At 37.7% G+C, this 11,650-nt stretch overlaps 1 protein-coding gene across 2 annotated transcripts; it reads right to left on the reverse strand.

Moving 5' to 3' along the window:
* Nucleotides 1-3,277: 3,277 nt before the first annotated feature.
* Nucleotides 3,278-10,278, reverse strand: LOC118837792 (olfactory receptor 145-like). Of its 2 annotated transcripts, XM_036744887.1 has the most exons (2): nucleotides 10,267-10,278; nucleotides 3,278-4,225 (listed from the first exon to the last, which is right to left on the reverse strand). In XM_036744887.1, the coding sequence occupies exons 1-2, from the start codon at nucleotides 10,276-10,278 to the stop codon at nucleotides 3,278-3,280; spliced, it is 960 nt and encodes a 319-aa protein (XP_036600782.1). The 2 variants fall into 2 exon arrangements, with proteins under 2 accessions (XP_036600782.1, XP_036600783.1); XM_036744888.1 differs by lacking the exon at nucleotides 10,267-10,278 and having other exon boundaries at nucleotides 3,278-4,228.
* Nucleotides 10,279-11,650: the final 1,372 nt, after the last annotated feature.

The raw sequence follows: 11,650 nt of genomic DNA on the forward strand, positions 1-11,650 counted from the left end.
GCTTGAAAGTACTCCATTTTACTGAAAATCCATATTTTGCCTTGGAGCATGATACTCAGTTTTGCTGGGTAGGTGATTCTAGATTTTAATCCTAGCTCCATTGACCTCCAGAATATCGTATTCCAAGCCCTCCAATCTCTTAATGTCGAAGCTGCTAGTTCTTGGATTATTCTTATTGTGTTTCCACAATACTCAAATTGTTTCTTTCTGGCTACTTGCAGTATTTGCTCCTTGATCTGGGAGCTCTGGAATTTGGTGACAATATTCCTAGGAGATTTCTTTTTGGGATCTATTTGAGTAGGCGATCGGTGGATTCTTTCAATTTCTATTTTGCCCTGTGGCTCTAGAATATCAGGGCAGTTCTCCTTGATAATTTCTTGAAAGATGATATCAGGGCTCTTTTTTTGATCGTGGTTTTCAGGTACTCCAATAATTTTTAAATTATCTCTCCTGGATCTATTTTCCAGGTCAGTGGTTTTTCCAAGGAGATATTTGACATTGTCTTCCATTTTTTCGTTCCTTTGGTTCTGTTTTATAATATCTTGATTTCTCATCAAGTCACTAGCTTCCACTTGCTCCAATCTAATTTTTAAGGTAGTATTTTCCATTTGGCTAATTCTGCCCTTCAAGGCATTCTTCTCCTCATTGGCTTTTTGGAGCTCTTTTGCCATTTGAGTTAGTCTATTTTTTAAGGTGTTGTTTTCTTCAGTGTGTTTTTCAGCATTTTGGGGGGTCTCCTTTAGCAAGTCATTGACTTGTTTTTCATGGTTTTCTCACATCCTTCTCATTTCTCTTCTCAATTTTTCCTCTACTTCACTAACTTGCTTTTCCAAATCCTTTTTGAGCTCTTCCATGACCTGAGACCGGTTCATGTTTTTCTTGGAGGCTTTTGGTGTAGGCTCTATGACTTTGTTGACTTCTTCTGACTGTATGTTTTGGTCTTCTTTGTCACCAAAGAAGGATTCCAGAGTCTGAGACTGAATCTGGGTGCATTTTAGCTGCCTGGCCATATTCCCAATCAACTAACTTGACCCTTGAGTTTTTCAGCGGGGTTTGACTGCTTGTAGACTAAAGAGTTCTATGTTCCACGTTTGGGGGGGATGTGCCAGCTCTGCCACACCAGCACTCCTCCTTCCCCAAGAACCCCCAACCCGGACTGGGCTTAGATCTTCAGCAGGCTGTGCACTCCAGCTCTGATCTGCCACTTAATTCCTCCCACCAGGTGGGCCTGGGGCCAGAAGCAACTGTAGTTGTACTTCTGTAGCTGCCCCACCTCTGCTGCCCCTGGGGCGATAGCCGAACCACAGCTTTTCCCACTAACCTTCTTTGTTGTCTTTGGTGTTTGTGGGTTGAGAAGTCTGGTAACTGCTGCAGCTCACTGACTCAGGGCGCTAGAGCACGCTCCGCCTGGCTCCTGGTCTGGTTGGTCTGCGCTGCTCTCACTGGGCTCCGCTCTGCTCCACTCTGCTCTGCTCCCAGCTCCATGCAGGATAGACCTCACCCAAAGACCACCCAGGCTGTCCTGGGCTGAAGCCCTGCTTCCGTCTGCTCCTTTGTGGGTTCTGCAGTTCTATAATTGGTTCAGAGCCATTTTTATAGGTTTTTGGAGGGACTTGGTGGGGAGCTCACGCTAGTTCCTGCTTTTCAGCCGCCATCTTGGCTCCCTCATCTTCTCCTCATTTCTTAAGGCAAAATAGTATTCCATTACATTCATAACCCGCAACTTGTTTTGCCATTCCCTAATTGATGGGCATCTGCTCGATTTCCAACTCTTTGCCACCACAAAAAGAGCTGCTTATAAATATTTTTGTACATACGGATCCCTTTCCCACTTCTGTGATGTCTTTGGGATAAAGCCCTAGAAATTGTATTGCTGGGTCAAAAGGTATGCACATTTTATAGCCTTTTGGGCATAGTTCCAAATTGCTCTCCAGAATGGCTGGATCAGTTCACAACTCCACCAATAATGTTCCTATTTTCCCACATCTTCTCCAGCATTTATGATTTCCCTGTTTCTCCCTGACAGGAGAGATGTGGTACCTAAAAGTGGTTTTGATTTGCATTTCTCTAATCAATAGTGATTTAAAGCATACTAAGTATCTAAAGTGGGACTTGAACTCAGGTCTTTCTGGCTCCAGGGCCAGCACTCTATCCACTGTCCCACCTACCTGGCCTATAGATCTCATAGGACATAGTACCAAAAGATGCCTTTTGTATTATGAGAGTTCAGTCAATTCGAAAATTTTAAAAAAGCCTCCCTTAAGAAAGGTATTTAAGTCAAAAACTTGCTCAAATCTCTCTCATATTGTAACTGTTACAAGAACATTTCCTACTAGCAATATTTTTTCAGAAACTAAAAGTGTTTTCTTCAAAATTAATATCTCTTAGTTGTCCATTTCTCATCATGTCCTAGCTGTAAATAGACATACACTTACACTGTGCTGGGAATTTTTAATTATTGTTCTTAGCCAGACCAGCCCTATTTTATACCTATCATGGCATTCAGAAAACACCTGTAACAACTTCTGATAGAAGCAACTGTGCCTAAAAGCAAAGGGCTCTAGGTCTGGGAAAAAAATGAAGGGAAATTACTTTGAGTTTTCATGTAATGGACAAATTATGCTTTTGTGCATGTATCCAATTTTGATAACAATTTTGAGGAGGAAAAAAGGAAAAGTGCAGTTATAAAAAGGGATATAAGGTTAGTTCTATTTGACTTGCTTAGGTGGGGGGAAGGGCTAGAAGGGGTTATATTATGTCTATATCATTTGGACATTTTATTACTGTTTTCCCAACAACCTACCTTCATGGACACCTTCCTGCATTATTGATCAGTAACAATGGGCAGAGAATGAAAGATCTACCACAATTAAAATATAACTTATTGAATGATTCCGTGGAATATTTGCATTTTCACATATAGTCATAGATCAAAGATTTATAACTATAAAGGATCTTAGAAGCCATATAGTCCAAAAACCTCCATATTTACAAATGAAAAATCTGAAGTCCACAAAGATCTTAACCTTAACCTGTGCCAAAGGTCATAGAGAAGCAACACCCAGGATTTATACCCTGATCCTCTTATTCTAAAGTCATCACTTTCCACTGCCTCTTTAAACCAAAGGAATTAAGTCATGGTGGTAGAATATTGGGCAATAGAAAATGAGGAGAAAAGAATTTGGGTAAAGATTTCTTCCTGAGATAATTTTAATTAACCAAGGAAAGAAAAGGAACTTTAGGCCCCTGAATTCAACTCACATTCTTAAAATCCTGCTCAGGTTCTGGAAAATATTCTTCTTTTCAAAGTTTTCCTCAAGGCAGTTTGAACATCTTTATTCCTCAGACTATAAATGAGGGGGTTTAGTATGGGCCCCACATTTGTGTAAAAGACCGAAGATACTTTGTCCTGGTCCATGGACCCTGATGAAGATGGCTTGAAATACATGAATGAAGCTGAGCCAAAGAAAAGAGCAACAGCAATTATGTGGGAGCTGCAGGTGCTGAAGGCTTTGGACCTGCCTTCAGTGGAGCTGATGTTCAGGATGCTGGACAAGATGAGAGCATAAGAGGTGAAGATGGTGACACTAGGCACTATGATACTAGTACCTACAACAATGAAAACCACCAGCTCATTGACATAGGTGCTGGTACAAGAGAGCTGGAGGAGGGGAAGAACATCACACATGTAATGATTTATGATATTGGCATCACAGAAGGACAGTCTCAGCATGCATCCAGTGTGGGCCATGGCACCAACAAACCCCATTACATATGCCCCACCCAATAGCCATAAACACACCCGATTGGACATAGTAACATTATACAGCAACGGATTACAGATGGCAACATAACGATCATAAGCCATTATTGTCAGCACAAAGCATTCAGAAATAACAAAAAAACAGAAGAAATACAGTTGTGCCATACATCCAGAATAAGAGATGATGTTTTTCACTAGGACAAAATTAATTAACATTTTGGGAGTAAAGACAGAGGAGTAGCAGAGATCAATGAAAGATAAGTTGAAGAGGAAATAGTACATAGGAGTGTGAAGCTGAGAATTCATCCTGATTAAAATGATCAATCCCAGGTTTCCCATTACAGTGATCACATAGGTTCCCACAAACAGGAGGAATAGGGGTAGCTGAAGCTCTGGTTGATCTGTTAAGCCTGCAAGGATGAACTCAGTCACTGAAGAGGCATTTTCCAAAGCCATTGTCCTCTTGAGGGATCTATGAGAAGAGGGAAAAAGTTATACTAGAAGCAAAATAATTTCAACGAACCCTCTTCCCTGGGTATGAAAAAGAAGCAATTCTAGAAGCATCTAGAAAACGTCATCACCGTGCCATGCAAGTCTTATTCTTATCTTCCCCAAGATATTCTGGGATTTTGGCTGGGCTGAGTAACTGTTTCCATGAGCTGGACGATTGTAGAAAACTGTTTTCTGAGCTCCCCTGCAGAGCAACAGCTGATGTTCCTCAGACTCCAAAGCAAAAAGAAACCAGGAAAATAAGTGCATATTCCCCCACCCAATATCCCCTATGCCGGACACCTCAGGAAAAACTTTAACTACTTTTCCCCATTTTAGAAGTACTGAAGTAGTACCTCAAAAAACTCTGCAAATACATATGGTAAAAGTGTTATTATTATTAACATTATATTAATTATTAACACTATTACCAATAACATTATTAATAAGAAAAATAATCATTGAGAACATTGACATAGCACTTATCATGTGTGAAACAGTGCCTTAAATTCTTTACAAATATTAAATCAGTGGATCTTCATAACAACCCTGGGAAGTGTGTGTTGTTCCTATCCCAGTTTGTAGTTGAAGAAACTGAGGCAAACAGAGATTAAGTGACATTGCCCAAGGTCACACAGCTTGTTAGTGCCTGAAGCTGGATTTGAACTCAGTTCTTTCTGACTTAAAACCCAAATGCCTTCAGATTGGATCCAGAATCCCTTTTGCAAAGTACAGAGTTCTGTGGAGGTAAGGGACTAACATTACCAAGGTCCACAATATCTTTGCATGTTCTCTTCCCAATTCTTCACTGCTCCAAACCAGAAGACCTATATAGAAAGAAGGAGGAAGGAGATAAAAAGGGGGGATGATACAAGGGAGGGAAGATAGTCGGAGGAGGTAATCAAAAGCAAACTCTTTCAAAAAGGGACAGGGTCAAGGGAGAAAATGGAATAAAGGGGGATAGGATAGGAAGGAGCAAAATATAGTCTTTCACAACATGAGTATTGTGGAAGAGTTTTGCATAATGATACACATGTGGCCTATGTTGAATTGCTTGCCTTCTTAGGGAGGGTAGGTGGGGAGGGAAGAGGAGAGAGAATTTGGAACTCAAAGTTTTAAAATGTTCAGATGTTCAGAAAAAAAGCTTTTACATGCAACTAGAAAATAAGATATACAGGCAATGGGGCATAGAAATCTATCTTGCCCTATAAGAAAGTAAAGGAAAATGGGATGGGGGGGAATGGGATGACAGAAGGGAGGGCTGACTGGGGAATGCGGCAATCAGAATATATGCCATCCTGGAGTTGGGGGGAGTGTAGAAATGGGGAGAAAATTTGTAATTCAAACTCTTATGGAAATCAATGCTGAAAACTAAAAACATTAAATAAATACATTATTTATATATATATATAATATATATATATATATATAAATAAAATATATATATATATATTTTAAAGACCTATATATCATTCAGTGACTAAGTTTAGGGACATAGTGAATCCTCAAATCTCCTGGTTGGCAAAACAGGGATGACAAAATAGAAGAAAAAATCAAAAATGAATGTCTTACACACTCACCCTTCTCCTGCCTAAACACATCAGTGATAGTCTTTACTGGTTTTGAGCCCCTGGGTTCTGAAGAAGAAATAATTCTGATAAGGGTGAGCAGAGACTCTCCCTTTTCTATTCGCTTTTCAACTGAAGCAATCAGAGCACAAACCTCAGGCTCTGGATTGAATAGAGACATATTTTGAGTTATAAAGATGACAGATTAAGACCTTAATTTCACCTGAGGAGTGCTTCACATTTAGGGGAGGGGGGAATAGTGTCTAGAGGTGTCACCATAAGCACCAGGTGATAGGAAACTGAAGGTTTTATTCTGGATATGATATTCTTGTGGATTATATTGGAAACACAGAGAGGATCCAGCAGGTTTATTCCCTGGAATCAAACTCTTCAGGGAACACTAATTACGACGTCCATGTTTATACACTATACTACCGAACTTATTTTTTTCTCCTATGGGATTTAGTCTTCTACTCAGCCTTGAAATTGACACATGGGACTTCCCCCATTTTCTTCTAACCTTCGTCCTCAGAATTTCTCTCTTGAACAACATTTTATGCAGCTACCATCTCTAGGGCTTTTCTACATGATTCAGAGAATAAAGGTTAAGTATGATATCTGAGGGTTACAGCCCCAAAATGAGCTCTCAGGAAGATACATCTATGTTCTCCTGTCAACATGGAATCAAGGTAGCTAGACTGAGTTATTCTATTGGTGTCCAGAGGAAAATGTGCTCCTCACCATGTATAATAATAAAGTCAGGTATATTAAAGTTTTAAAGAAGTTAGATCCTCTACCCTTGTTCACCATTTGGATACATGAGAGTATATGTTAACCACACATCTCACACACACACACACACACACACACACACATACACACACACACACAATCATATCTGTTGCACTTACTTCTATAGGTGTATATTCATATAGCCATGCCCCACCCCCAAAAATTGTAAATTCCTTCAGGCTGACTCTTGTTTTGATTTTTGAATAAAGGAATTCAAAAATGAAGGAAGGAGTTAAAATATCAGGTATCAGCCAGTTTTCTTTTGAGGAAGAATAGCATGGCAATACTCCACAGATTGTGATATGAACTCTTGCTCTATGCACTCCATCATGGTTCCTAGAAAAAAAGAACCTTTAAAACCACTTATTTAACCTCTATTAAACACCAAAATAAAAATCCTGAAGAAACAAATAAGAGATTACCAAAAATGAAAATCAAAAAAGAGAAGAAACCTCACTGAATCTTTTTTTCAGAAAAAAAATAAAGAGATAAACCAATATTTAACTTTTTTTGAGATGTAAACTTCATAAGAGTCTATATCATTTGTTTCTCTCACTTTACAAATATGGAAACTGAGGACCAGAGACTATGAATTGCCCACAATTACAAAGATAGTAATGTAATAATTCATATATAGGTCTTCATAATCAAAATTTGGATAAAAATACGATAGGCACATATTAAGTCTGAAAATGCCAATTGTCCTCCTTTATGAGGGTTTTTTTTTCATTTGTTTCATTTGTCTCCATTTCAATGATATTTTTGCCTTTTTATTTCTTTTCATCATGTGAAATTTGCCATTATTTTCTCTCCCTTTTGTATTAAAATAGCTGCTAATTGTTTTAAATGTATAGTTTAAATTTTTTACTATTATCTGTATTTGTTTAACATAGATAATACTTGAATATTGAATGCCTCTCTATTTAATTCTTCATTTCTATGGAAATAATTTTTGTATTTATATAAACCCCAGCTATGAGTTGGTAAGTTAAATCTCAAATGTTTAATGCATTTTTGTAATACCTTAAACACGATTTCTTTTGCAATCTATTTTTCTTTTGTTATTCATATGTAGAGAACTGACTTCATGGACTTCATTTATCATGCTCCTCCATTTCAAATTACTTGTCTCAATTAATTTTTTTGCCACTTATTTTGTATCTACTTAGTAAAACAATTTATCATCTACAAATACCTTGTTTCCTATTTTCCAGTTCTCATTTCCTCAATTTTTTTATCATATTGCTATATGGAGTGTTTCTAGGATGTCGTCACAAATTAATAATGCTAATAGGCATTCTTGCTTTTCCCATGGTCTCAGTGGGAGAGCTAGGTTGTAAATAACTGTATAATTTGGTCTTAGTGTTTCTTAAGAATATAATGAAGGAAACCCCTTATGTTCCTCTTTTTAAAAATTCTCAACATGAGTGCTAAACTTTGTCAATTTTTTCAACACCCATTGATATAACGTTTAGAATTTTCTATAAATATCATGTTTTATATGTTCTTTGTTTTCTATTTTTTTGCCTTTTTGTTATGTGCAGAGAGAGAGAAATTTTGCTTTGTACCAGCCATATAATACACTTGTAATTACTAAGAAGCCCAATTTGGTCATATTTCTCCCACCAGTCTATTTAATACCTCCCTAGTTGTCTTCCAGATTAACAGAGTACCTATGCAATTCAATCATGGATTAAACTTCTAATGAGATACAAAGAGATGTCTTTACTAGTCCAAAAATCTGTGCGAAAATGAAGTTTTCTTCATGGCCTTGTTTAGGGCAATCACTATTACAAGTAGTAATTAAATCCCTAAATTTTCACAATTTAAACGATACAAAGAATTTTGAGTGAGAAATGTACAGTTTTACAAGTTTTTTTCAGCTCAAGAAACTATATCCCCCTAAAGGGTAAATGGCCTGACCCAATGACAGAGAAAGTCAATAGCAAAACCAAGTCTTAAAGCTAAATTCCTTGGCTTTCTGTGAAAGTTTACTCATGGTTTAAGTTAGAGGAGAGGAGAGTAAGAACAAGCTCTTACAATGACACCTTAAATAATAATAACAAGCACTATGTCTACAGGTTGAATGTTAATTAAAGCACACTGATAGAAAACTTGTGAACTATAGTGTTAGGATCACAGACAACAAGGAATATAAATTGGAATCAAGGTAGCAGCAGTGCTCTAAGGACCAAATCCGTCATGTAGCACAAATTCAGTGAAAGACAGCTACCAATATATTGAATATCTACAAGCATTTTAAATAAATATTGTTGAACAAAATGATTTGAACCAATACCTGATGAAACAAAAGCTATGTGGATTCCCGAGAAAGTATAGAACTATTTCATGTTATTCCCAACTAGCCCACTAGAGAAATCACAATACTGAAAGAAAGAGTAGAAGAGAATCAGATGTCAAAATTTATACCCTGTAGAGCAGAAATTATTTCCATTACAGGAAAACTTGAATTCTCACTATTGTATCTTCCCAAAGAAGAAGAAAAAAATAGATTGGAAAGACAAATATAAGTGAAATGAAGGACAATCTGGAGGATTAAAACTATAAGTAAGTAAAAAAAAAACTTGAAGATAAGATGCAAAAACCAAAAGTGAAAAAGAACATATAATCTCTATGCAAGCAAAACACAGATCCCCTATGCATAGAGACAATTTAATGCTCATAGCTCTATTCTAGAATAATATAACAAATCAAAACGCTAAACACCATAATGCAAGAAAAGATACAAGAATAAAACCCAAAGTTTACATATGCAAAAAACAAAACACCAGACAAAAGAATCTACAAGTCACCTCCCAAAAAAGAAAAAAAGCCTATACTGTAAACTCTAAAACACATAGTACTTAAATTTAATAATTCCATTAACAATTAACAAATTGTATAATCACCTCTGTGAAAGATATGTATTAATCTATTCCATTGATTTATGTCCTTTTATTCTTGGCTCTTAACTGTTTTCTTCTTCTTGTGAACTTTGGTGAGTTTAGCCATTTTTGGCTTATCTTGCCTAATCACTCCCTTTCAGACTCCTTCCATTTTGATGTGGATCCCCTGTTCCTGCACATAAGGTATCTCAGCCACCTCTCACACTGTGAAATTCATTGTTCCATAGTATTGATTCCTGTCACAAGTGACTGGTGGGGGGAACAGGACTGGCTCCAGATAATTACCTTTCCTTCTGTACTGGTGAGGCCCTATTTTCTTTATAGCCTCCTGTTCCTACTCCCTCTGTTCTTTAGTTCTCTAGCCAAATGATGCTGCCCTAAGGAAACACTCCCACCTCTCTACACCCCATATCCAATCTGTTGTCAAGACCTATTGATTCCTCTTTGCAACTTCTCTCAAATATACCCCTGGTCTCCTCTGATACTGCCACCACTCTGGCACTTTAATGTAGGTCCTCATCACCTCACACCTGAACTATGGCTGTAGCCTACTGGTCTCTCCTCGCCCTAATCTAGCCTCCATTCAGCCACTAACCTGACATTCCAAAAATGCAGGTTGACCATGACATCCACCTACTCAACAAATTCCAGTGGGTCACTACTGCTTCCACAATCAAATACAAAATTGTCTATTTGGCATTCAAAGTCCATCGCAACATTCTACCTTTCTAGTCTTCTTACACCTTACTCCCCAACTCATATGCCAGCATCCAATGGCCCTGGCCTCTTGGCTATTCCTTGAACAAGACCCTCCATCTCTCAGCTCTAGACATTTTCTCTGGCTGTCCTCCATGCCTGGAATCCTCTCCTTCCTTCCCTCCTACTACTGACCTCTCTGGATTCTTTAAGTCCCAACCACAATCTTACCTTCTACAGGAAAACTTCTGCAGCCTCTGTTAATTCCAGTGCTTTCCCTCTATTAATTATTTCTTATTTTCCTTTACAAGGCTTGCATATATATGTACATATATATAATTGTTACAATAATTATTTAATATATTTTAATAATTTACTCCCTTATTAGATTGTAAGTTCCTGGAGGACAGGGACTCTCTTTTCCCTCCTTTTTTGTCTCTACCCTTTAGCACAATACCTGGCAAAATATAGGCACTTACTACATGTTTATTGATTGAGTGATTGATTCCAGAACACAAATTGGTGAGTCAGGTTATGCCCACTACCAGAGCATGGGGGTGGTTTGTGGGGGGAAAGAAAGCAGGGATGAATGTTATCTGCTCTTAGTTTATAAAACCATTGTTTTTAGGCCTCTGGGTGGATTGGAGTATAGAAACAGCTATGATCACTCTATTGCTGGTACATTTTCCTTCTTTTTCAGAGATTTTGAGATTTAACAAGGTATGGAGAAGATGTCTAATCCTCCTTCTTATTGACCTAGCACCCTGTTGCAACACATCAGGTTTTATGCCTGAAAATAATAGAGCATTTTACCTCTTAAAAAACACAAAACAATCTTTGCTATAAGGGCTAGTTTTATGGAAGGAGAGGAGAGGTTATTAGAAAAATCTAGGTGATATAAAAACAAAGGATATCAATAAAAATGATTTTAAAAGAAAGAAAAAATCAAATAGCGAGAAATCAGTTTGTACATGAAACACCTGATACCCTGACACCAACTACAGTAATTAAAGAGAAACCCACCCCACAGATCCTTTGGGGACAACTCTGTCTAGAATTAAGGACCAATAAACCACCTCTGCAACTCAACCTGTTTTTTGCTAATATAAAAAATCCACACAGCAATACAGTTTGCCTTGACGCCCAACAGAAGAGACAAGATTGCTGAGATTAGCAGATAGATATCCCCTAACAAATGAGTTGTTTGCTTCAGATATCCAGATTCACCAGGTAAATCATACAGAAGGTATTAGTCACACAAGGAAAGCTAAAAATCTGTAAGTCTATTCTGTTTATTTTGGATCTGAGGAAATTGTGGCCCCAAAGGAGAAACTACTTACCCAAGGTCACACAGCCAGGCAATAGTAAAACCAAATCTTGAACCCACATCTCTTGACTCTTAGTCAACTTTTTTATCCACTACACTAGGGAGCAAT

This window comes from Trichosurus vulpecula, chromosome 2, assembly GCF_011100635.1.
Source record: "Trichosurus vulpecula isolate mTriVul1 chromosome 2, mTriVul1.pri, whole genome shotgun sequence".
NCBI lineage: Eukaryota > Metazoa > Chordata > Mammalia > Diprotodontia > Phalangeridae > Trichosurus > Trichosurus vulpecula.